This window comes from Girardinichthys multiradiatus, chromosome 7 (assembly GCF_021462225.1).
Source record: "Girardinichthys multiradiatus isolate DD_20200921_A chromosome 7, DD_fGirMul_XY1, whole genome shotgun sequence".
Lineage (NCBI taxonomy): Eukaryota > Metazoa > Chordata > Actinopteri > Cyprinodontiformes > Goodeidae > Girardinichthys > Girardinichthys multiradiatus.
This window is the reverse complement of record NC_061800.1, coordinates 18,405,417-18,429,111: the sequence shown is the minus strand read 5'-3', so window position 1 is coordinate 18,429,111 and position 23,695 is coordinate 18,405,417. Positions and strand designations below refer to the sequence as shown.

Genomic DNA, 23,695 nt, shown 5'->3' with positions numbered 1-23,695 from the left:
GTGCTCAGTGTGAACCTGCTTTCATCTGTGAAGAGCACAGGGCGCCAGTGGTGAATTTGCCAACCCTGGTGTTCTATGGTAAATGCCAAGCGTCCTGCACGGTGTTGGGTTGTGAGCACAACCCCCATTTGTGGACGTCGGGCCCTCATACCATCCTCATGGAGTCGGTTTCTAACCGTTTGTGCAGACACATGCACATTTGTGGCCTGCTGGAGGTCATTTTTCAGGGCTCTGGCAGTGCTCCTCCTGTTCCTCCTTGCACAAAGGTAGTGGTCCTGCAGCTGGGTTGTTGTCCTCCTAAGGCCTCCTCCACATCTCCTAGTGTACTGGCCTGTCTCCTGGTAGCGCCTCCAGGCTCTGGACACTACGCTGACTGACACAGCAAACCTTCTTGCCACAGCTCACATTGATGTGCCATCCTGAATTTCCCCCGGTTGTCTTTTCCATTTGGACAACATCATGTGAAATTGATTGTCAATCAGTGTTGCTTCCTAAGTGGACAGTTTGATTTCACAGAAGTTTAATTTACTTGGAGTTATATTGTTGTTTAAGTGTTCCTTTTATTTTTTTGAGTAGTGTAGAAAACTCATATTTACCAAAAACAAAGTTTCAAATAATGTGACCCTTCTTTTAAAGCAGCCTGGCTGCTATAAAAATGAATCTTAGCTGGATGTTTTCACAGCCTCACCTGTGCTTATATGACGATTATATTATACTGAAATCACGTAAGATGAATGTTTCTTTTTGCTGACAAACCAAACAAAAAAAATATACCGTATATATATATTTTTTTTCTGGAAAACATTTAAGGTTGCAAAAGCTCTTTACAATGAGTTATTACGCTTCTGACCACCATAATATAATCTACAATCTAAACCAAATTACTAGAAAAACATCTGCAAAATAATGTTTTTCAGACTGCACCGGTTTTATGAAAAACTATGAACGTGTTTGTAGGTGGGACATTATACCACCTTGAGCTAAATCACACTTTTCTTTGAATATTTTTCTCATAAAATGAAAAGTGACATTAAAAACAGAATTAGGTTAATTTGACCCTTATTAAACTAGTCACTGACTGCAACCCAATCGAGAAGGGAGATCTGATCCCCACTTCACTAAAATTGAACAGCCATGGCCAGATTGGTGATTTCTCTGTGGTGACAAAGCCTGACTATCAACACTTAGTTGCAACTAAAAGTGATTTTTTTTTCTTCCAAATTCACTACAAAACATCACTTTGAACCACTACTATGAAGCCAAACTGATTCAATGTATTTTAGGCATCTTTAGCACTTGGTTCACTCTTGTGTCATCCTGCTCCAAACATCAACTCCTGGCAGTGTTCCCAAGAAATCTTACCACTCCTCGAGGTCTAAAGGCATCTGGTTGATTAATTTTGTCTTGGGTTTGGTGCTGCAGCCAGTTTTCAAATCCTAGCAAAGAATTTCAATGGGGTTTAAATTAGAAGATTAGGATAGTCACTAGTGTCTTCCAGGATAACGTCTGAAACCAAGTCTTGGTGGACTGAGAAATGTTTTTTTTTATGAAAATTCTTTTTTTCCAGAAAAAAAAAAATCTATTGAGAATATTAATTTCTTTGAAAAGGGATGTCCTGGCCAAGATAAAAAGCAAAATATGCTGTTTGAAGGTCCAGTGATGCTCAAGCTTCGGCTTCCTGATATGTTCTCCCAGGATTTCCGCATACTTTATTGAATTATTCCTGCTCTCCGTATGCTGCAGACTTCCAGTGAAACAGAACCCAAAGCAGCCCCAGATCATCACAGAACCACCACCATGCTTCAGGCAACAATCCCGTCCCTAAACATTCGGACAATTCTCTCGACTTAAGGTTTCAGTGCGTGTTAGAAATGTGCTTAACTGTCCAGGTAGCTGAGGTTCTCCCTCAAGCACTCCTGATGCAACTACTGAAGCCTTGATCGGCTGCAGCAGGTATGCCTGAGACCACACCCTGATTTAAAGATGTGAGAGTTTTATCATTTTGTGACTGCATTACTAACTAAAAACAGGAATTAGTGTCGAGTTTGAACGAAAGTCCTTGTAATATTTCTTTTTCCAACTGTTTAACGTTATTTTGTAATATATTACAACCACTTGATCATTGAGTTTTGCCATTAAAGTTAATTTAAAGTGGGGGTTCATTTTAGTTGCAACTACATACAAACTGGAACATAAACCCAAGACAAGAAGAATAAAGATGCAGTTCATGGATAAACCAGCACACAAAAAGCACCTATTAAACTTGCCCTTTATTTGATTTATTGTCTAATAATACAAAAGTGTAGGCACCTTCCACCTGCATGTACAGCCCAGATGTTTATCATCCTCCGACGGTCGTCTTCTTTGAAGCAGCTCAGCATCATTAAATGTTCAAGAGAATGAAATTCAAACATTTTAAAATGTGTTTCCACAGCTCGCCCTCACCATGTGCTTGACGTTATGGTCAAAAATAAACCCAAAACAAAATTAAATAAATTAACAGTGGATTAAATGAAGTTGAAATTTCTCTTTAAATGAGCCTGAAACAGACAGAGTAAGCAAATCATTTTCCAAGGCAGTGGTGCGAATTTCTGTCATTGAACTCATGTCCCTGGCATTCCTTTTAGGTTATATTTACTTGCTGTAACAAAACAATTGTGTTTTAGAACATATTCAGCACTTCAGAATATTTGGCAGTAATGTTTTCTTTGCTTTCTGGGGGCTTTCAGAATGAATCCTTGGACAGAGCGATGATGGTAAAACGGACCTCCTGAGGGTCACGAGCCATGAAAATCTTACAAACTTCTACGGCGTCCTGGAACACAAATTCAAGGAAACTCTCACTCTCCGATATCATGGAAAAACACCAACCAGAAGCGAACTCCCCATGTAATAGACGGGTTTAATATTTCTGTTTAACTAAATCTCACCTCAAGGAACGTATCCTCTGTAGTTTTTCCATGGACAACAGGGAAAGGCTTCCGTCCATCTATGTATGGAAAGAAACTATTGTTTTAAACCTCACAGTGACTGTAGATACATGCATGTTTTGGCAGGGAGTTATTTTCCTATATTCTCAGTTATGCAGAGAAAACAGGGTTAACTCACCGAGTTCATACAACTGTCCTCCGACATTCACAAATGCTATAAAATGCAGATTGACTTTTTCATCTAAACTCGGGGCCTGTGCCAGACGAGAAACAACTTAGTTAGGTTTAACTTGCATATATGCAGGTCAAATTCAATACAAATGAATCTGATGTAACAAGAAAGATTAGAAAGAAGTTCTCCCAAACCTCAGTTTGTCCCTCCTGTGCGCTGGATTCATGTGTGACACGTATACTCTGGGGGGAAAAAGTAAAGTCTCGGTCATTTGAACTTTTGTCCTTTATTCTGGTCTCTCCAGCTGCTACAGTTTTTTTTTATTATTATTATTTTGTTGCCAAAATGAATGTCAATGCTCTCGTCGGCATCGTCTTACCTCGTCTTTCTCCAGAAATGCGGCCCTTTCTTCTGGGGTCATTTTTGTTGTTTGTTCAAGAAACTTCTTAAGGGGGGAATTTGGCTCTGTGAAGAAAAAAAAAAATAGACTATTAACTACACAGTCCTCCTCACTTTTAAAAATAAAATCAGATCTAAACTGTACTACCCATTACTATTGTCAGGGTTCCTAAACATTTCAGACTTTTCCAGAGTTCTCAATCTTCAAGTTCAATGTAAAAAAAGAAAAAAGATACCAAAGTTGACCACGAAAAAACAAAGACATATTTTTTCAAAGAAAGAAAGAGACAAAGAAAGAAAGATCAAGAGTTGGAGTGAGACAAGGAAGGAAGGTGGATAGAGGTAAGGGCAGAAAGAACAAAGGAAGGACATAATGGAGGGATAGGGGAAGGAAAAAAGGACACAAGGAAGGCAGTCAGGACTTGAGGAGGAAAGAAAGAGGATTCCAAAGGAATAGAAACACAAGTATGCAAGGAAGAAAGAAAGGAAACAAGGAAGGATAAAGAAAAAAGAAAAGAGTAAGAGGGAAGGAAGGAAAACTTTTAGACTTTGTGATAGGATATAAATATTTTTCCACACTAACATTGAAATCAAAATACATTAAATACACTAATGTTTTTGGTTTTAATGCAACAAAATTTGAACAGGTCCAGGTGAATGGCTTGCTTTTACGAATACGTAGTCAACACTCACCAAACTGCAGATGAGACTGGTTGTTCGCCACAGCGTGAATTAATCCGATCGTTCCACAGGCATTCCCAATAGTTTGCTTGATAAAGTAGACATCAGGGGAGACCCCCTGGCCTTGGCCTTTGAGTCTCTCCTCCTCTTCTTGCTTAAACGCCTCATACTGGGTGAGAGAAATAATTGATCAACATTTCTGATGGCATGTAAGCTATAAACACCTAAAGTCCAAAAGCACATATTGAAATGGTTGTTCTGTGCGTTTCTTTACTGGATAAATAGTAAATACCTTCTCTGTTACAGGGAAGAGGAGCAGCACTGCACACACAGGTCTTGGTACCATGCTGAGAAGCTCTGGATCCAACCCATAGACATCCCCAAACTGCCAGGATGGCTTCATACCCAAACAGCTGACAAACTATATAGAGACAGAGTAAACTAGCATGCACAATAAGATATGCTGACATTATCTGGCTGGAAATACAGAACCTAGTTCCAACAACATGACTTATTTCTGGCCAGAACTTACTATTGTCAGAACAATTTCTCATACAAATACTGATTAAAGTATCGACAGTAGCAGTTTATTTCATTTGAACATGTTTTCCTATGGCTGGGCACCATTTCTCCACTTCAGTTACCTGATTATCTGTGATTAGCTACATTAATGTGATTTTATTGTTTCATGACAACAATACTGTGATTGTAGCATCATTGTAGCGTGGGCCTTCCACAGCTGAACACCGTTTGCAGCTCTTTATTCTCACGACTATCGTTAAAAAGAGTCAAAAACAACTTACCTTGGTCATGACCTAAAATAATACAAAAAAGAGAGAAATATAAAACGTTAACGAAGCATTGTTTATTAGCAAAGCCCCCCAAACCTGGTGCAGCTTTTGTTCTAGCAGCTAGCCAGCGCAGTAGCTAGTGCTCACATGCTTCACAATGAATGACTTGAATAAAAGGTTGCAGGTAGGTGAGGAAAAAAGCCGACGGTACATACTTCTGGGTTGGACTCCAGAGGCAGCCAGCGTGGAGAATCCATTTTAAGTGAAGTTTGATGAATATGTTGCTGCTAACGGCGAGCTGGGTGTGATTTACTAAGATCTGTTTGACAGCTGGGATTCGCTTCCGTGTGTCTAATCGGGGCACACTGGCCTGGAGGCGACTCACGGGGGTGGATCACTTGCTTTAACTAACAAGGGACACATCATTTAGGGATTTGTATGACTTTTTACAAACAATATCCACTTCGGATTTATTTTAATTTTAATAGTTTTGTATTTTAGTGGTTATCCCTTTGGTACTAGTTCTATAAAATCGAAGATCTTTTGTTTTCCACCCTATTTATGAACCTTATAGTGGATCGTTCCAGAATGTTGGGCGTTGCTCATTTGTTGCCGTGCAACAATTTTATGTCTAAATTTATTCATTAATTGTAAAGTTTAATAAGTCACGTTTATTATTTTACCTAAAAAGAACTTAGATACTTAGTTGATTTGATGGCATTTGTTTGGGTGACTCAAACCCATCCCCCGCAAGACGGGGGCGCTACAGTTTATGCACCGGCCGTGAGGACGCGCTGAGTAGAGGCAGCATTATACGTCAATGTCGCCGCCATATTGAAAGTGGCAGCTTTGGCGGAAACATGCTTATCCTGGCTGTGTCCAGCAGTTCTGTTCCGATAGTTTTTAAGTCAATCTGACAAGTAATCTGTGTAACACAGTCTTCTTCCGTTTCACATGAGATAAAACAGTTGCAGCTTAATGAATACAAATATCAATTTAAAGTTCATTTATTTTAATGTTTCACGTTGTTAGGAATAACCTTTATTAATATTACTCATAGCTTAATGAATAATGATGATATTAAAGGAATCAGAATATTTGATTTAATGGTATGAATGATGTATCAGATAAGTGAATGGCAGATTGATTAAGTGAAATTAGTAAGTTAAGCACATGTCATGAATGAAAGTATAAATAGGACCTTGCAGGTTATTTTTGGTTATGTGTTCACCTCTCCATAGGTTGATTTTTAGGACATGTGTTAGGTAATAAATGGAGGCTGCTTTAAAGTAAAAAGGTTTCTAATTGTGCTAAACCGGTACATTGTTCTTGATCATGATGAAATATTTTTGACTAAGATGTTGATTAAGCCACTATGTGGCCTGCTTTAATGATAATAATAGCAGTTGATAATTACCTACATTTAGGCGCAAGCTGCCCGGTATGAACATATGATTCTATATTCCATTTTAAGACTAACCTTTTTAGGTGGCTGAACCTGCCAAAGGACGTTTGGGGATGGATGTCGCTCAGAGGGGGAGTGAAGATGTACGAAGACAATCCACACTTAGGGTCTACATTAACTGATTCACATGATGTTAGACAGGATTTTCTGCTGTGCTTCAGACTGTTGTCCTTTCTCTCTTTTCTCTAAATCATACACATACAGGTTTGATGGGGTTAGACTTGTCTCCACTAGGTGTATCAACTGTTGCTTAGACACAACCGGCGGTCTACCGGAGAGATGGCATTCCTCCTTGGGGGGGGGGGGGGGGGGACCACGTGACAGCTGGAAGGAGATTCCCTTGTCACATATAGGTTTAACACATACATACAGGGTTGAATGTTTCGGGGGGTGGGTACCCAGTTGCGGGTGGTCCAAGATCTACCCAGTGCCTAGGGGGTTAACTGATCTAAATTAGTGAGGTGCCTTTAAATGACACCTCATCAGGGGGGTTGTTAGGAATAACCTTTATTAATATGACTCATAGCTGTTTTTCCCATTTATAGCATAGTAATATAAAATACAAGTTCTAATGTTTCCCTTTCGTTAGAATAGGATAAGAATGCTCATTGACACACATTACAAGGAGAAATGGCCCAAGGATTGTCATGAACGACCTGAGGTTGGGGCACTGGGTTTGATAGTGGAGCAGCTGGTATAACTGGTTTGATTAGAAAGCCACAGCACACTTAGATCAAGGATGGACACCCGCTACTACACAACCTACCAGAAAGACACCACAATGGTGACACATAGTCTTCTGATAACCACTGCCACTGAGGGAGAGCACATCCATCGCATTGGAGTACCAGATATAAAACTTCATGTGACCTTCTATCAGGGCTCTCCGTCATCCTCTAACAGACTGCGACGGTCCAAGACGGGAGTCTCAGCGCTGATCTCTGTAATCATTCCTCTGCCTAATTTAGATTAAAGGAGCAGAAAATTAGGAACTGTTTGAGAGTCGTTCATTTCAGAGTCAGTATTAGATAGAGTGTGCGATCGCTTCTGGGGACCAAGGACCGGAAGAACTCCAAGACGTCTGACCGCCAACAGGGTGCAGTAGCTCGGACAACTTTGAGTAGTGATATTCATTTGTAGATTCATTACTTTCAGTGATATATTGAGCTATAATAATTTTTTTTATCATGGCTTACAGCTAATAAAAAACAAAAAACAAATTCTGTTTCTCAGAAAGGTAATTAAATATTACATAGGACAAGTAGCCTAAAACATGTTTTTATTAGAGAAATGTAGGTCTACTTTACTATATGCACTCAATTCTTGAGATGGCACACCTTTTGCATAAATGACTGCTGCAATGCGGTGTGGCATGGAGGCAATCAGCCTCTGGCTCTTTTGAAGCTTTAAAATTGCTTTAGTGGCAGTATTCCGCCTGTCTGCATTGAAGGGTGATGCGTCTCTCGTCTTCCCCTGGACAATACTCCACAGGTCCTCTATGGTGTTTATGTCAGGAGAGTTTGCTGGCCAGTCAATCACAGTTATACCACGGCCAATAAAGCAGGTATTGGTACTTTTGTCCTTGTGGGTCCTGTTGAAAAATACAGTTAGCATCTCCATGAAGCTTGTCAGAAGAGAGAAACGTGAAGTGCTCTAAAATTTCCTGATGGATGGCTGCTCTGATCTTGGACTTGATAAACAAAGTGGACCAGCACCATCAGATGACATGCATACACAAATCATCACTTTCATTCGAAAAATGGAGTTTGGATCACTGAACAATAGTCCAGTACTTTTTCTCCTTAGCCAGGATAGGACACATTGTCTCTGATTCAGACTGTGAATCAGGACTGTGACAGTTGTAACCCCTGTGCTGGATACATTGGTGTGTGGTGGCTCTTGCAGCCCTGACCTCAGATACAGTTGCCATAAATTCCTGAATTAGCCTTGCTTTATAGTCCTTTTAAATTTGTGGTTACGTGTGCACCTTTTTCTATCACACTTTTTGCTTCCACTCAACTTTACTATGCTTGGATGCAGCACTCTGCAAACAACCAGCTTCCATAGCAGTGGAAGTTTTTAGTGTACACTTCTTTTGTAGGGAACCATGGCTGTTTGCTGGGCAACTATCAGTTCAGCAGCCCCCCACCTCAGATTATGTGAGCCATGACACACTATTTACCTTTTAAAAAAACTATTTTTCTAGTGGTCTTATGTAATTTTCTGATAAATTGTATGTTGTTTTCATTAGTTTAAGTCATCATCATCAGAATTAACAGGAAACTGCCTGAAATGTATTACTGTGTGTAATAAATCTCTTTAATACATGAGTTTCACTTTTTGATTTAAATTATTAAATTAAAATAGCTTTTCAGTGATATTCTAATTTATTGAAATATCCCTGTATGCATGTGCAACCAACATCCCAAAGCTCAAATATACTACGGTAAATTTAAATTTGTTTTCCACAAGAAAGAGAGTAAAATTATAATTCCGGTAATGTAACAGATATCTTTTTCTTTAACTTATGACGTTGGCTGTGCTAAACTATAGACACTCCTGTGTAGCAGACATCTCAATATAGGTTTTAATCTAGTTTACATTTCTATGGGTACCAGATCATATTGAAATAAAAGGAAATTAGATGGCAGACAAATAAATAAGAGGCAGGGAGTAGATAAATGATTAATAACAAGATTCAGCGGCACTTAACAATTTAAAATAAATAAAGTATAATACAGGGAAATAGAAGACGTTTAGTGGGAATGTCAGAAACATGAGCAGGGAAGAAGATATATGAGGGGAGAATTTGAAAAAAAAAGTCTAACATAATAGACACATTGCAAATAAATTTGGGAAGCAAACATACAAATTATTATTCGATTAAAAAAACAAAACTGATTAACTGAATTTGATTATATAGTATATACATTGACACGCTTGAGATATTGAAACATTATGAACCACACTCCAAACCAGTTGGTGGCAGTAATGCACACCTTCAGTTTTTTGCCAACCGTCCATATTCTCCAGAAGAAGAAGAAGAAGAAGAAGAAGAAGAAGCTGTACTCGGGAGAAAGGCGGTTCTCTGCTAAAAGTAACAGTGTACGCGCATTGCTTCTTTTGCTATGTTTTATTAATTCAGTAAAAAATAAACATAGAAAGGTTTTCAGTGCGATTTAAAAAGCGCCTTGATTAAAACCGTCTGCTTGACTGTCAAAGATGCCCGCTGCAGGGGAATCATACGGTGAGTTCTGAACGAAAGGGTCAGATTTTCTCTACTTTGTAGATCCTGAAATACGAATAGATAGACACAAGGATAAACTTATAAAAGTAGGATCTCTCGGTAGTTATTTATCAGGTAGATTTAAGCAAAAAGTAATAGAAGCTGTTCTCTTCTGACTGCCTCGTTAAAGACAGTAGTTTTATTGACACTTTGATCCTTCTTTTGCTTTTAGCTATGCTTCTGGACAAAACTGCTAGAACACTTTCAATTGTTTACAGGAAAGGAAAACGGGTAGAAATTCTATATTTTACTCTAAACGTTTCTGAGTCTTATGTCTTTGCAATTTATTAATGTATCGTCAGTCCACAACAGATGATACATCGAAGCACTTCACAAGACAAACAGATCCAATTTATATCAAGTTATATAGAAATGTATAAGCAAATGAATCCTTCATAAGCCAATTGTACAGATGATCAATTACACACATGCACTTTGATCCTAGTTATAATACAGCGCAGTCACATGCAGTGTAGTTTATAATGTTAATTGGGTAAATGTTATGTTAAAGGAAGCCCACCAGATTGCATCAAATCATTCACTTTGCAGCAGTCCCCCATCCTGAGCACGTATTTGGCAACAGTGCCAAATAAATAGGGAAATAACTTCCTTTTTAACAGGAATAAACATCCAGCATAATTAGGCTTAGTATTATTGGCTGTCTGGGGGTTTTGAGAAGACAGAGTGGTCACACACAACACAAGAGGGAACAGACCCCCTAAGTCACACAAGGATTTTCGCTCTGACTGCACCTCTCTCATTTCTCATCTAGCTACACTCGCCCAAAATGTCATCCTGTTGGGTGACTTTAATATACACAAGGACTACAAAAATCATGCATACCCTCTCTAAAACCAGTAACCTTTCTCTGACCGTTGACAGTTCCTTAATCTCCTCCTAATCTCTCAATCTCAAAATAATATTATCAGTTCTGCTTATTTCCACCCCTTCTGTCCTTCCCTCAGTCCCCACTCCACTGTTCTCTCCTTTACGGTCTTCCACAAATATCCCTCCATAATCACTTTCATTTTACAACAGCTACACTGGCTCCCCATCAAATCCAGAATTCAATTTAAAATACTCCTCATTACATTCAAGGCCATCCACAACCTTGCCCCACCTTATCTGTCCCATTCACACGCCCTCCCGCTCCCTCAGGTCTTCCTCCTCCATTCACCTCTCTGCCCCCTCTGTCTGCCTCAGCACTATGGGGTGCAGAGCCTCTCTTACTCTCCCCACCAGCTCTGGAATCTGCTGCCAACTCACCTTTTTAAATCAGCATATTCCCTGTAACGTTTTATTTATGTTAAGTTGCTGGTGTTTTGTTGGTTTATTGTCCTTTGTTTGCTGTTTTTAATCTGTCTTGCACAGCTTGAGTGTTATGAAAGGCGCTTCTAAATAAAATGTATTATTGTTATTATTATGATCTATGTTTAAAAAAACCTCAGTACAAATATTTATTGGCAGCAGTAGCTCAGTTAGTGGCTTCTTCAAGGACAGCTCAACAGCTAAGCTGTAAGCCCGTAGTACAATCTATGGGATGGAAAACAAAGTAAACATAGTTAGTAAAAGCAGTAGCTCCTTCAATAACTTTGTCCATGCTAGGGACAAAGCTAAACACAGAAAGATATGAATAATCGTGCCATGTCTAGAGAGAAAGGTATTGGCAGCAATAGCTCAGCTGACAGCTCCTTCCAGGAAAGGGAGATAATTAATAAAAATGTTTACATGGAGAGTAGTAGGAGAAAATCATGGTGTAAAAAATTGTTGTTCCCTTTGCCCTCTAGGTTCTTATGTTCTGATGAAGGAGTTTGAGTTATTTTCCCCAGTGCCACCTCAAGCTACAGTGGTGTCAAATAGTCTTGATACCAACCTTGTTTAGGTTTTTGATTTCTTTCACAATGAGTTAGTTTGGAGCTTTTACAAGCAGTACTGATCATTATATTATCAAGCTTTATTAGTATCTTTTAAATTTATTTATAATATATTTTTATTTATCTATATGCTAGTTTTTGTTATTTATCGGCTTTATTGTCTTTTCACACATTTTCACTCCAGTAGCCCGCGATTTTCAGAGTAACATATTTTTATTTTTTGCTAAGGCCATTAGCTGGCTTATGTATCACTCAGACCAAAGAAGTTGGGTCTACTCATAACGTACAACGTTGAAAGTGCAAGAAAGTCTGGCACTTGAAGCAATGTATGAGGAAATTAGGGGGATTTAAACTTTAGCACAGTGCTGCACATTATAATTAATCATGTAGTTATCTGCTCTTGGGAAAAGATAGGGAAATTATGTCATAATTAATGCAGTTATACTTATATGGAGTTCGGATTTACATTGTCTTTTTTTTTTATTCTGATGGTTGGTCCAGGAAGTGAGTGGGACTTACTCGAAACACTTCTTTCTGTATTTCAGAAACAATTTGCAGGCTGCCCCCAGATCTGTTAACTGAAGCAGTAAGTAACACAAAGCATCATCTTAATAAGTTTAGCATTTCCATGTTTAAGGTGAAAAAGCATCCTTGCATTGATTTCTTCTTCATATCTTCAACAACTATTGGCACACATGCAGCTTGTAAGAGAGTAAAATCCAAGAGACTCTCTAACGTCTAACGAGACTCAAGAATTGCTGCATAATGTGTTTGCCGAGATAACAGGAAGATGTAAACAGAGCTGAGTAATGTTGATGTTTCAGCTCAGCTACCCTCTGCACAAATCAGTCAGGATGTGTTGGTGGAACGTTTGAGGTTGAACTGCACTTCTGATAACAAATCTTTTAATCTTCTCAGTCTCAGCACATTCTGACTTATCTTCGAGGGCAAATCAGTGGGGTAGATTCAGCTGAAATGTCTCATGTGAGTTAGTATTTTTTTTTTTTTCAAACATCCTCTAAAGTGTCTTCCAAAGTTCCTCTTTCCTGATGGTTTTTTTTTTTTTTTTTCGTGTTTATCTTCTGGACAGAGATTTCAGAGGGCTGGAGTAACACTTGATCATGAAGCTGTCCAGAGCATTATCAGATTTCTTCTGTTGACGTTCAGGTAGCTTCATTCGTGTTTTTTTTTTACAGCAAGTCGAAGTGTCTGATCATACAATGCATAGAGGAGCACATGACTCTGCTATCAGTTTGAAACATCAGTGGTTCATATCACCAGGTCAGCTGGAAAGAACAAGCTGTCTGCAGATGAACTTGTGTCAAAACTGGAAGAAGGCAGCAGCAAATGGTCTAAAGCTTCTCTACAGGTGTTGCACACGTTGTGGAGTGAACATGGTGCTTCAGTACATGCTCAGCAGGACGCACAGTCCCTGCTCAGCATTGGTCAGGTACGCTCAGATTTAAGACTATTTTCATCTAAAGTGTTTTGCAAACATCTTTAAGGCTGTAGAACGTTTTCACATTTTGTCACATTCCAACACAAACATCGGTGTTTCTCTTTGGGTGTTTTTATATGATAAATGAACATAAATTAGTGCTTAATTGTGAAATGCAAGGAAAAGGACGCATCGATTTTATATTGTTTCACAAATAAAGATTTGACGAGTGTTTAACAAGTCTGTGTCGGTACTTTGTAAAACCACATTTGGCTGCAGTTACAGCTGTAACCTTTGGGTTATGTCTCTAGCAACTTAGAATTTTCTGCCCATTTTTCTTTGTGAAAAAGCTCAAGCTTAGTTTGCATTCATAGATTCATAAGAGTCAGCAGCACAAGTAAGTAGTCTGCAATCTGCCGTTGTTATTGTTGATATCTTCGTCTTCTGTGGGTTTTAAACTGGTCGGCAGCCGTTATGTTGTGGGCATGCTCATTGATTGAACCTTTTGCAGACCACGCATCACTTTCCTTCTATTTTAGAATCATTGGTTTGTGTTGGTCTATCCCCCTAAAACCCCAATAAAACCCATTGAAGTTGGTGGTTGTAACGTGAGACTTGATGAAAAGGTTAAGGGGCATGAATACTTTTCCGAGTTTGTTCTGATAATCACAATTCATTTAATTTGTGTGTACTCTGCAGCTTGTGGACATGCAGTGGAAGCTGGGGATGGCAGTGAGTTCAGACACATGTCGGTCTCTTAACTCACCATTCGTGTCTCTGCTGCTGAAGATCGTCGAACCCTCTGGACAGATCTGTCAGAAGGCTTTTGAGATGACTATTCCACAGTTTCAGGTTTGTGTTAGCTGACATTAACTTTGTTCTACAGGTCCTTCTCAAAAAATTAGCATATTGTGATGAAGTTAATTATTTTCCATAATGTAATGATGAAAATTTAACATTCATATATTTTAGATTCATTGCTCACTAACTGAAATATTTCAGGTCTTTTATTGTCTTAATACGGATGATTTTGGCATACAGCTCATGAAAACCCAAAATTCATATCTCACAAAATTAGCATATTTCATCCGACCAATAAAAGAAAAGTGTTTTTAATACAAAAAACATCAACCTTCAAATAATCATGTACAGTTATGCACTCAATACTTGGTCGGGAATCCTTTTGCAGAAATGACTGCTTCAATGCGGCGTGGCATGGAGGCTATCAGCCTGTGGCACTGCTGAGGTCTTATGGAGGCCCAGGATGCTTTGATAGCGGCCTTTAGCTCATCCAGAGTGTTGGGTCTTGAGTCTCTCAACGTTCTCTTCACAATATCCCACAGATTCTCTATGGGGTTCAGGTCAGGAGAGTTGGCAGGCCAATTGAGCACAGTGATACCATGGTCAGTAAACCATTTACCAGTGGTTTTGGCACTGTGAGCAGGTGCCAGGTCGTGCTGAAAAATGAAATCTTCATCTCCATAAAGCTTTTCAGCAGATGGAAGCATGAAGTGCTCCAAAATCTCCTGATAGCTAGCTGCATTGACCCTGCCCTTGATAAAACACAGTGGACCAACACCAGCAGCTGACACGGCACCCCAGACCATCACTGACTGTGGGTACTTGACACTGGACTTCTGGCATTTTGGCATTTCCTTCTCCCCAGTCTTCCTCCAGACTCTGGCACCTTGATTTCCGAATGACATGCAGAATTTGCTTTCATCCGAAAAAAGTACTTTGGACCACTGAGCAACAGTCCAGTGCTGCTTCTCTGTAGCCCAGGTCAGGCGCTTCTGCCGCTGTTTCTGGTTCAAAAGTGGCTTGACCTGGGGAATGCGGCACCTGTAGCCCATTTCCTGCACACGCCTGGCTCTGGATGTTTCTACTCCAGACTCAGTCCACTGCTTCCGCAGGTCCCCCAAGGTCTGGAATCGGCCCTTCTCCACAATCTTCCTCAGGGTCCGGTCACCTCTTCTTGTTGTGCAGCGTTTTCTGCCACACATTTTCCTTCCCACAGACTTCCCACTGAGGTGCCTTGATACAGCACACTGGGAACATCCTATTTGTTCAGAAATTTCTTTCTGTGTCTTACCCTCTTGCTTGAGGGTGTCAATAGTGGCCTTCTGGACAGCAGTCAGGTCGGCAGTCTTACCCATGATTGGGGTTTTGAGTGATGAACCAGGCTGGGAGTTTTAAAGGCCTCAGGAATCTTTTGCAGGTGTTTAGAGTTAACTTGTTGATTCAGATGATTAGGTTCATAGCTCGTTTAGAGACCCTTTTAATGATATGCTAATTTTGTGAGATAGGAATTTTGGGTTTTCATGAGCTGTATGCCAAAATCATCCGTATTAAGACAATAAAAGACCTGAAATATTTCAGTTAGTGTGCAATGAATCTAAGATATATGAATGTTAAATTTTCATCATGACATTATGGAAAATAATGAACTTTATCACAATATGCTAATTTTTTGAGAAGGACCTGTATTTTATTGCCAAATGAATTATTGACATACTGACAGTCTTTTGGTTTTTGTTTTTGCCTCTGAAGAATTTTCACAGGCAGTTCAAGGAGATGGCAGCGATTATGGAAACTGTATGATGGCAAGGATGCCTACGTGTGCAGTTTGAGCCATATTATTTACGACGGAACGAAGGAACATCTTTTTTTTCTGCAAGGTGTCTTAAAATGTTGTTGTGACTTGCTGCAAATGTCAGCTCTCAGCTTGTCCTTCTACGGGTTGTATAATCTCCGGTTAGATGTACTTTCAGCACTTCAAGATAAGAACAGCGTAAAGAGACTGCTTTCAGTGTTGTGTAGTTTATCCTACTGCTTCTACTGCAAAACCCTGAATGGTTTGCTTGATTTTGCAACATCTGCTATGTGTTCATAATGTGACTGATTTGTGACAAACTGTAATACATTTTCATTAGTGCACTCCAGCCGTGGATGTAAGTGTTTTTATTAAAAGTAAAGGACTCATGGGAAGCATGTGAGCTTGTTTTTCTCTGTGCATCCTTTTTCTGTCAGATCAATTTTGATGGCTTCATTGAAACGCTGTACATAACCCCTTTAATGCACTCTACAAATAATAAAGTACCCCCCTTCATTTTTGCAGGCTTAAACAGAACTTTGCATTTGAGAAAATTGTAAATGTAATGGTTCATATTATCCTATGTTTACAAAGACAAACACATTCAGAAGGTAAATAGTTGAACTGGATTTTATTTAAGGAGTATAGATAGCTATATATGCATGCCACACTTTTCAGTTTATTTCATTAAGATTTAAGAACATCCATCTTCTTGCTTGATCCACTAATATGCATTCTCTGTTGGACAATCACACAAAATCCTGGAAAAAAAGATCTGTAAGTGGTTGTAAGGCAACAAAATGAGAAAATTTTAAAGAGCTGGAAATGCTTTCACAAGGTATTGTGCCTCAGGAGAAAGGCTTCAGTAAGATAAAAACTTCAAACGCTCTTCCAGTCCTGTACAGATCAATTTTATTTGAAGCAAAGCATATATGTTGAAGTTATTTCTTGATTAAAAAGCTGAATTAAAAATCTGTTCAACAGAGATAACGGGTGCTTAGAAATCAAAGACCAGAAAATGCCCATGTTTGTGAGTTTGTCAATTTTCGACGGAGTTTATAAATGCAAAGTGAATTAAAAGCACATATTGTGGGGAAAAATTATTTGGAATGTTTCTTATTGGGGTTTTAGAGCATTTTTTTTTTTATCAACTTTGCATTACTATGTATTAATGTATTATCCAATGCCTACAAGTCAAGAAAAGTCTCACAACAGCCTTACTTCTGTTTGGACGTCATCGCGCCACACGTCACGTGATATACGTCGCCATTTTGGATATCCGTTGGATACCTTGTCAGTTTTTTGACAACCAGCGCGGAAAGATAAACGAGCAAGTTTAGGAAGATATAATGGCTTGCTGTGTCGCCGTCGGGTGCTCTAATCGCTCAGACAGAAAAGACTTGTCATTTTACCGTTTTCCTAAAGACCCGGAGAGGAGGACCCTGTGGGTGGTAGCCGTGAGCCGCCTCAACTGGAGCCCCACCGATTACTCCAGAATATGCAGTAAACATTTCATATCGGGTAAATATTCAAACCTATGTGTTTATTATTATATCGCTGGGTTTATGTAGCTGACTTGCAGTGCTATAATTTGTTCTATGCTTACACTATCCGCCTGGTCCACAGGTGTTGTGTCGAGTCTGGTTCCACCGTTAAGTTGTTTCCCCAACAGTTCCGCCCTGCTGTCACGCCATGGCGCTTCTACGTCCCATTTTATCCTCCCAGGCCGTAACCACACGGCTTACGCAAGGCTATCTATATATTCAAATAACGTTTTAGAAATATTGAAACAAATTTTGCCTTCAAATGTCTCTGTAACACTTCTAAATAAAACCCCTGATCCGTTTTATGTCGTTTTACTATTTTTTGTGGATTTTATTTATTGAAAAAATCCAATTCACACCCCCAGTTATATAGGTCACTTATTTATTGTGCTGCGAAAAGATAAAATCAATTTGTTAAAAGAACATTTTCATCGGGGTCTTTATTAATAGCTTATAAAGCACACGTTTTAAGTTTGACACAGTTCTACAGAAGCATCCTTGAATATTCAACTTAATTACTAATTAATAACAAGGTTAAACGGACCAGAAAACAGTACCACAGAAATCAGGTCCTGGGTGGAAAACTGCATACACTAGGTCCCTTACACACGAAGGTAAGTCCCCACATTAAAACTTTCGTTTTTGGGGGGAATTTTACAGACCAACATGTCCTATGACATCTTTTGATGCACCCTTAATCTAAGTATTGCATGTGTCTTGGGATGAAGGGTATGGAATTCAGTTTATTGTTTGATGTCAGCAGGGTATGCTACTGTCTAATTTTATTAATTTTTTTATATTTAAGGATCATGTAACCATGTGGGAATTCAATTTTGATGCTCTATGAGTGTCCCTAGAAGTCATGTAATTCTGAGACAGATTATTCAGAAAGCAGGTCGAGCTACAAATTTCACTTTCAGTTTAAAGCATCCTGAGATGAGGAAATCTTCATTGATGCGGACAGCATAACCTAGCGTGAGAGTAGGTAATATTGTTATTGGGTCATCGCTGTGATATCTGTGTCACGGTTGTGTCGACTTGCCAGCAGTGGTATACATGGCGTGCGAGAGCTGTGATGCTCATGCAGCAGAATTTTTCAGCATGATCAATAAAACCAGCCTAATTTGTCTGGTGATCAGATTGTGCATGCAGTAATAAATATGAAGGAAGGCGAAGCAGGGGCTTTTCTCTTATGGTGCTGTGTCTTTCTGTGCCATTGAAATGAAAGAGATATGCAATAGCCTAAACCGGCTCAGTTATGGTTGAGGTTCAAACACACCCTCCATTTCTGCTACCTGTATGACCCCCTTTCTTTTCCAATGGTTATGGTCAATCTGACAGAGAGGTATAACAATCGTTGTAGGTTTTAGTATAGCAATGGCCATCAGTGGGCTCTAGATTGACAAACTGTCTACTTTTAAGGCTAGGCTTAAAACTTTCCTTTTTGATAAAGCTTATAGTTAGAGTGGCTTAGGTTATCCTGAGCTATTTCTGTAGTTATGCTGCTATAAGCTTAGGCTGCTGGAGGACATAATGACCACTTTCACCCTCTTCGCTACATTCTCATACTACTCTCCAATTTTGCATAATTTGCTGTTATTTCAGCTTTTAACTTTGTTCTCTTTCTTTTCTCTTCCTAGAAGCTACACCTGGCCTGACTCTGTGTCTACCTGTGACACCTTTCTGGAGAGGGGCCTCGTCCAAGCTTCTGGTGGCCACAACTTAATGCTCACCCTCTACCGATGATCCACATGGCCCTGTCTTTTAGTGTTTAACCCTTTCTCTCTCCTAGACATGGCGATTGACTGAGCTTTTACTGTGACAAACTATATGTGTTCTCTTTCAGACTAAGCTTGAAAACTGTCTCCGAGTGTATCTGTTTTTTCTTTCTAGGTGAAACGACTAAAGGAGCTACATCCATTAACATTTACTTTTCCTTCCCATAGAAAGTACTCCTGGATCAGTGCTTCTTTGTTCTCTTTGTGTCTCTGCTCTGTTCTCTCAACCCCCCAGTCGGTCGTGGCAGATGGCCGCTCACACTGAGCCTGGTTCTGCTGGAGGTTTCTTCCTGTTAAAAGGGAGTTTTTCCTCTCCACTGTCGCTACATGCATGCTCAGTATGAGGGATTGCTGCAAAGTCAACGCCAGTGACTGTCCACTGTCTCTACATGCTCATCCAGGAGGAGTGAATGCTGCAAGTCACTGACTGGATGCTATCTGCTGGGTTTCCTTAGACAGAAAAACTTTTTATCCAATTTGAATAAATAACTGAATCTAACTGCACTGTTCAATGGTTAGGATTAATTGGAATGTATGAACCTGACTGTTGTGAAGTGCCTTGAGACGACATGTGTTGTGAATTGGTGCTATATAAATAAACTGAATTGAATGACGGGGGTTTAACACTTCAGCGTTTCATCAGGAAGTTCCAGGACATGGCTAGTGACAGTTCAAAAGAGATGCAGACAGATAAATACCAAGAATATTAGGAAACAAATAAGGAAAACAAGGTTAACATTGTAAAGTTCTTTCTAAAGAGCTACTCCTAATTTTAGATTTTTCTTCCAAGGGTTGTAAAATTAAGACCAATGTTACGTTTGTAACAGCATTTTTTTTTTAACTATACAGCATTTTAAAAAGGTGACCATAAAAGACTGTTTGGTGTTTTGCTCATTTAATAAAACCCATGTTAAACACCAAAACTACATTGAAATAGCCAAGAATGTTATGTTATGGCATGTTGATAAAGACCTTGGTGAGATGTTCCTTAAATGACTTCAGCATTTTGGAGTTGGCTCAGTGTAGATTACTTTCTGTACAGATTTGTTTGAATGCACCATGGATTTAATACATCGCTGTTAAGCGGTGTGTGTAATCGCAACCAGTGGGTACACATGTCACCATGGGAAAACTCAGCTCGAGACAATAAACCGAAAATTGGGGTTCAGTATTTAGGAATCCTGACTAGTAATATTATAACTGAATGAGTGGATTTGATGGATTTTTTTGATTGGGTTCCCATGTGCTTAATTCTTGCCTTCACCAACAGGACAAAAAAGCAACAACCCTCTATCTCCGGATTATGTTCCCTCTCTGTTTGCGCATACCCCAGCCGCTGAAAGAAGAGTCAAGAAAAGAGAAGCAGAGAACTGTGAGGAAAGTATAAATATGACTCACGCCGAACCTTATCAGGTACGTGAAATACATCGGATATAAAAGTTAGATTTAAAACCATTGCTATGAGTATTAAAAGTGTATAAATACTGGTGTTACATTTCAGACTAAAATATTAACTGCTGCAACTGCACTGCTGGATCTCTCTGTCACTGGGGCAGCAAGAGCTATGGTGGATGACCATGATCGTGGGGATGACATAGACCTGTATGAGGAAGAGGTTGGTCAAGCAGATCCGCAGGAAGAAGAGGTTGGTCAAGCAGATCTGCAAGAAGCAGAAGAAATGGGGATGGGAGCTCAGACTAACATGACTGGTGCAGATATTGACGCCTTGTCATCTACAGTTCAAACACTGCTTTCACAGAAAGAACTGCTGACGGATCAGCTAAAGATCATGGACCTCTCTGAAGAATCATTTAAAGACAATGATGAAAAAACAAAAGTTTACACAGGTTTACCAACATTTGTCTCATTAATGACTGTCATTAATTTGATCTTGCCTTGTCTACGGAAGCCAAATTCGGCCTTATCGCCGTTTCACAAATGCTTATTGACATTAATGAAGCTAAGACTCAATGTTAGTATGCTGTATCTGTCATATGTATTCAGAGTTCACTACAGCACAGTTGCAAAAACATTTTCTGAAGTGATCACCTTTTTAAATATTAAATTAGTTCCGTCTACTGTGTTTTGGCCAGAAAGAGATCGGGTAATAAGTACAATGCCCCAAGTTTTTAAAGCTACGTTTCCAGATTGTGTTTCAATAATGGACTGTTTTGAGATACTGACTGAAGGACCTTCATACCTTGATACCAAGGCTGTAAACAGTTCACATTACAAAAGTCACAATACCATGAAATATTTCATTTCAGTGACACCCCAAGGTTTCATTAATTTTATATCCAAAGGATGGGTTGGTCGTACGTCCGATCGGTTGCTAGCAGAGAAATGTGGCTACCTGAACAATCTCGCCCCAGGAGATACCGTTCTTGCCAACAGAAGGTTTAATATCGAAGATGTTGTTGCGCTACGTGGTGCAACATTGACAGTTCCTATGATCACAAAAGGTATGAAACACCTGTCTCATGGGGAAATCACAGAAGGTAAAAAACTTTTTTCAGTTCGAATAAATATGGACCGAGCTCTGGGCCATTTAAAGCAAAAATACCCAATCTTACAGAGCACCATTCCAATCAAGTTTCTACTGACTGATCAAACGGTGAAGATGTCAACACTTGATAAAATTATAAGAGTTGCTTGTGGTCTCTGCAATATATGTGACTCTGTGGTACCATTTCATTAGATTATTCCCAGAAAATCTTCCTCAGGGATGATTGTTCAAGATGTACGTCATTTGGGGGAGTCTCCCAAATGGTTTGTACACAGTGGATTTTCTCAGCTGGTACGTGCTAAGGGATAATGGCTCAAGTATGCCTTCGTCATGGTGATATAAAGTCCCTTGAAAAAGGTATTTATTCTCCGTGGAGTTTTCCACATTTGAATCAAGTTAGAACCTGGGTTCTTATTGGTACTCTGTGGAGCTTGGACTGCGCTCAGGTGAGAGTTGAAATTAGTTATACTTTCACTGCTGTGCGTTTTGACGGATACTCATACGGCCAAAAGAGATGGGATATCTAGGCAGCCGGTCAGTTTTGAAACTGAACTCCTGTACAAGCTTCACGCTGCTCTAGGAATCACAGGGTATGATCATAATTTTCCTCTCTGTCTCACTATACCGGGTTTAGATCTGTTCTTGATTTGAACAGCTTGGTTTGTAAATAAATCATAGCTATTATTATTTACTTATTTTGAAAACTCTGCCTCTTTTGTGCTGCACTCTGCTGTGAATGAACAGCGTGGCGGCGTCGGTGTTCCCTTCAGTTTAGCTCCACCTGATCTGCAGACCCTGCGCCAAAAGCTCAGCGAACGTCTCATTCGGTCTGAAGGGGCATCAAACTTCAGCATACATAGCCGCTGGTTTCAGCAGCTGGATCATCCGCCTTCATCCAATGTGGACAGTTTGCTCCTCACATAATCGACCTACCATGTGACTTTTCCATATGCATGCAGGCTAAACTGAATTGTGAAGCAATTTGATATTCCACCTCCACGTGTCTCTAAACTTTACTGGCAGCAAAAATGGGTCGTTTTGGAGGTATTTTGAAGGATATATTGTATTCTATTCAGGCGTGTACATTTTAATTTGGTCTCAATCGACAGAAAACAGTTCCATCTGTATTACTTGAAATTATTTTACATTCATTTATTTTACAGTAAATATCGTTAAACATTGTGGCTTTGGGGCTTGGATACTGTATATAAATGTCACATTTGCCCATTTTTCCATTCATGTACATAAACTGGATTTTAAATATATTTATTAGTTTGCTTTGATTTGAATGTTTTTTACTGTTGCATTAACAGGGCAGTGTTCTTAAAACTGTACTACTTCTATAAATGTAAGTCACATTTGTATTTGATCTCTATTTAATTCCTCCAATCACTTAAACTCCTTTTTTTACCTTAAATTGAGAAATGTGTTAAATTGAACTATTACTGTTTGCTGGTTCTATTTTTAAATATTATTTAGGTTTGGGACCATCTCCAAACCGGTGTGGTCAAAACAGTAAGGTCTTCCAACCAACTGAACATTCAAAGATTTGTTCTTAAGGTCAGTTATAACAACATTTTGCGGGCCCCTAATCTATTCATTTGCAACAGAGCTGAGAAGACCCTTGATCGTTTTGAATTGAGTGCTGGAAAGCAACAGTTCTTCACTGAACGTTTGTCCTAGTTTTGCGTGGTCCCAGAAAATATGTTGTGGAGAGCCCAGAACATCTGTTTTGTAATCTGATGAATATTTAGTATTTGTGAGCTATCCTATCTAGCAATTCCATTAAAATGTTCATCAGAAGCTAAAAAGTGAACACAATTATTACTTCCACACCTAAATAAAATGCAATCCAAGACTATTAGCTGTTTGTCTGGACCCTGCTTGCCTGGTAATTGATGACTAAAATGCAGCCTGTGGGGGGGGGGGGTGTCTAGGCTGCAGGACCCTGCTCAGTGTGATGAGGTTATATATGGCAATGGTACTATTTTGGGATAGGTGTAGTTCTAGGAATTATGTAGTCTGGTAGATAGGAACTTCCTGCTGCATAAAGCAACTAATACTATGATTCAGCAGGGGCAGCTTGTTAACAGTAAACTAATTTACTAGAGTACTCATAAGCCTCCTTAAAGACTTTCTTCAGCACTCTAGGATAGAATTATAACCAACGGGGGCCCTGAGGAGCTGTGTCACAGAGCCTGAAAACATTCCTCAAACTGCCACGGGAAACACTTTCCA

At 39.4% G+C, this 23,695-nt stretch overlaps 3 protein-coding genes across 3 annotated transcripts; 2 read left to right on the top strand and 1 right to left on the bottom strand.

Moving 5' to 3' along the window:
• Positions 1 to 2,251: 2,251 nt before the first annotated feature.
• uchl3 (ubiquitin carboxyl-terminal esterase L3 (ubiquitin thiolesterase)) lies at positions 2,252 to 5,337 on the bottom strand. Its single transcript, XM_047370860.1, has 9 exons — positions 5,189 to 5,337; positions 4,986 to 4,997; positions 4,475 to 4,603; positions 4,195 to 4,351; positions 3,482 to 3,567; positions 3,297 to 3,344; positions 3,109 to 3,184; positions 2,931 to 2,989; positions 2,252 to 2,815 (listed from the first exon to the last, which is right to left on the bottom strand). Exons 1-9 carry the CDS (start codon positions 5,228 to 5,230, stop codon positions 2,726 to 2,728), a joined length of 699 nt encoding a protein of 232 aa, XP_047226816.1. The 5' UTR covers positions 5,231 to 5,337; the 3' UTR covers positions 2,252 to 2,725.
• A 4,132-nt stretch (positions 5,338 to 9,469) lies between these two features.
• Positions 9,470 to 16,027, top strand: commd6 (COMM domain containing 6). The gene is made up of 8 exons (XM_047371364.1): positions 9,470 to 9,543; positions 9,661 to 9,685; positions 12,144 to 12,184; positions 12,517 to 12,582; positions 12,689 to 12,765; positions 12,880 to 13,048; positions 13,736 to 13,888; positions 15,587 to 16,027. Exons 2-8 carry the CDS (start codon positions 9,661 to 9,663, stop codon positions 15,635 to 15,637), a joined length of 582 nt encoding a protein of 193 aa, XP_047227320.1. The 5' UTR covers positions 9,470 to 9,543; the 3' UTR covers positions 15,638 to 16,027.
• Positions 16,028 to 16,155: 128 nt separating this feature from the next.
• On the top strand, positions 16,156 to 23,321 carry LOC124871801. The gene is made up of 3 exons (XM_047371363.1): positions 16,156 to 17,150; positions 20,222 to 20,364; positions 20,453 to 23,321. The coding sequence occupies exons 1-3, from the start codon at positions 16,979 to 16,981 to the stop codon at positions 21,647 to 21,649; spliced, it is 1,512 nt and encodes a 503-aa protein (XP_047227319.1). The 5' UTR covers positions 16,156 to 16,978; the 3' UTR covers positions 21,650 to 23,321.
• The last annotated feature ends 374 nt before the right edge of the window (positions 23,322 to 23,695 follow it).

Excerpts from the sequence above, each read along its gene's own strand:
- uchl3 (XM_047370860.1), bottom strand. The coding sequence starts at position 5,230 with ATGGATTCTCCACGCTGGCTGCCTCTGGAGTCCAACCCAGAA. Across the intron at positions 3,568-4,194 it reads CCAGTCTCATCTGCAGTTTG|AGCCAAATTCCCCCCTTAAG; the intron begins GTGAGTGTTGAC and ends TTTTCTTCACAG. Across the intron at positions 3,185-3,296 it reads CACAGGAGGGACAAACTGAG|GCCCCGAGTTTAGATGAAAA; the intron begins GTTTGGGAGAAC and ends CGTCTGGCACAG.
- LOC124871801 (XM_047371363.1), top strand. The coding sequence starts at position 16,979 with ATGGCTTGCTGTGTCGCCGTCGGGTGCTCTAATCGCTCAGACAGAAAA. Across the intron at positions 17,151-20,221 it reads CAGTAAACATTTCATATCGG|GACAAAAAAGCAACAACCCT; the intron begins GTAAATATTCAA and ends CTTCACCAACAG. Across the intron at positions 20,365-20,452 it reads CTCACGCCGAACCTTATCAG|ACTAAAATATTAACTGCTGC; the intron begins GTACGTGAAATA and ends GTTACATTTCAG.
- commd6 (XM_047371364.1), top strand. The coding sequence starts at position 9,661 with ATGCCCGCTGCAGGGGAATCATACG. Across the intron at positions 12,583-12,688 it reads ATTCAGCTGAAATGTCTCAT|AGATTTCAGAGGGCTGGAGT; the intron begins GTGAGTTAGTAT and ends TCTTCTGGACAG. Across the intron at positions 12,766-12,879 it reads TTTCTTCTGTTGACGTTCAG|GTCAGCTGGAAAGAACAAGC; the intron begins GTAGCTTCATTC and ends TCATATCACCAG.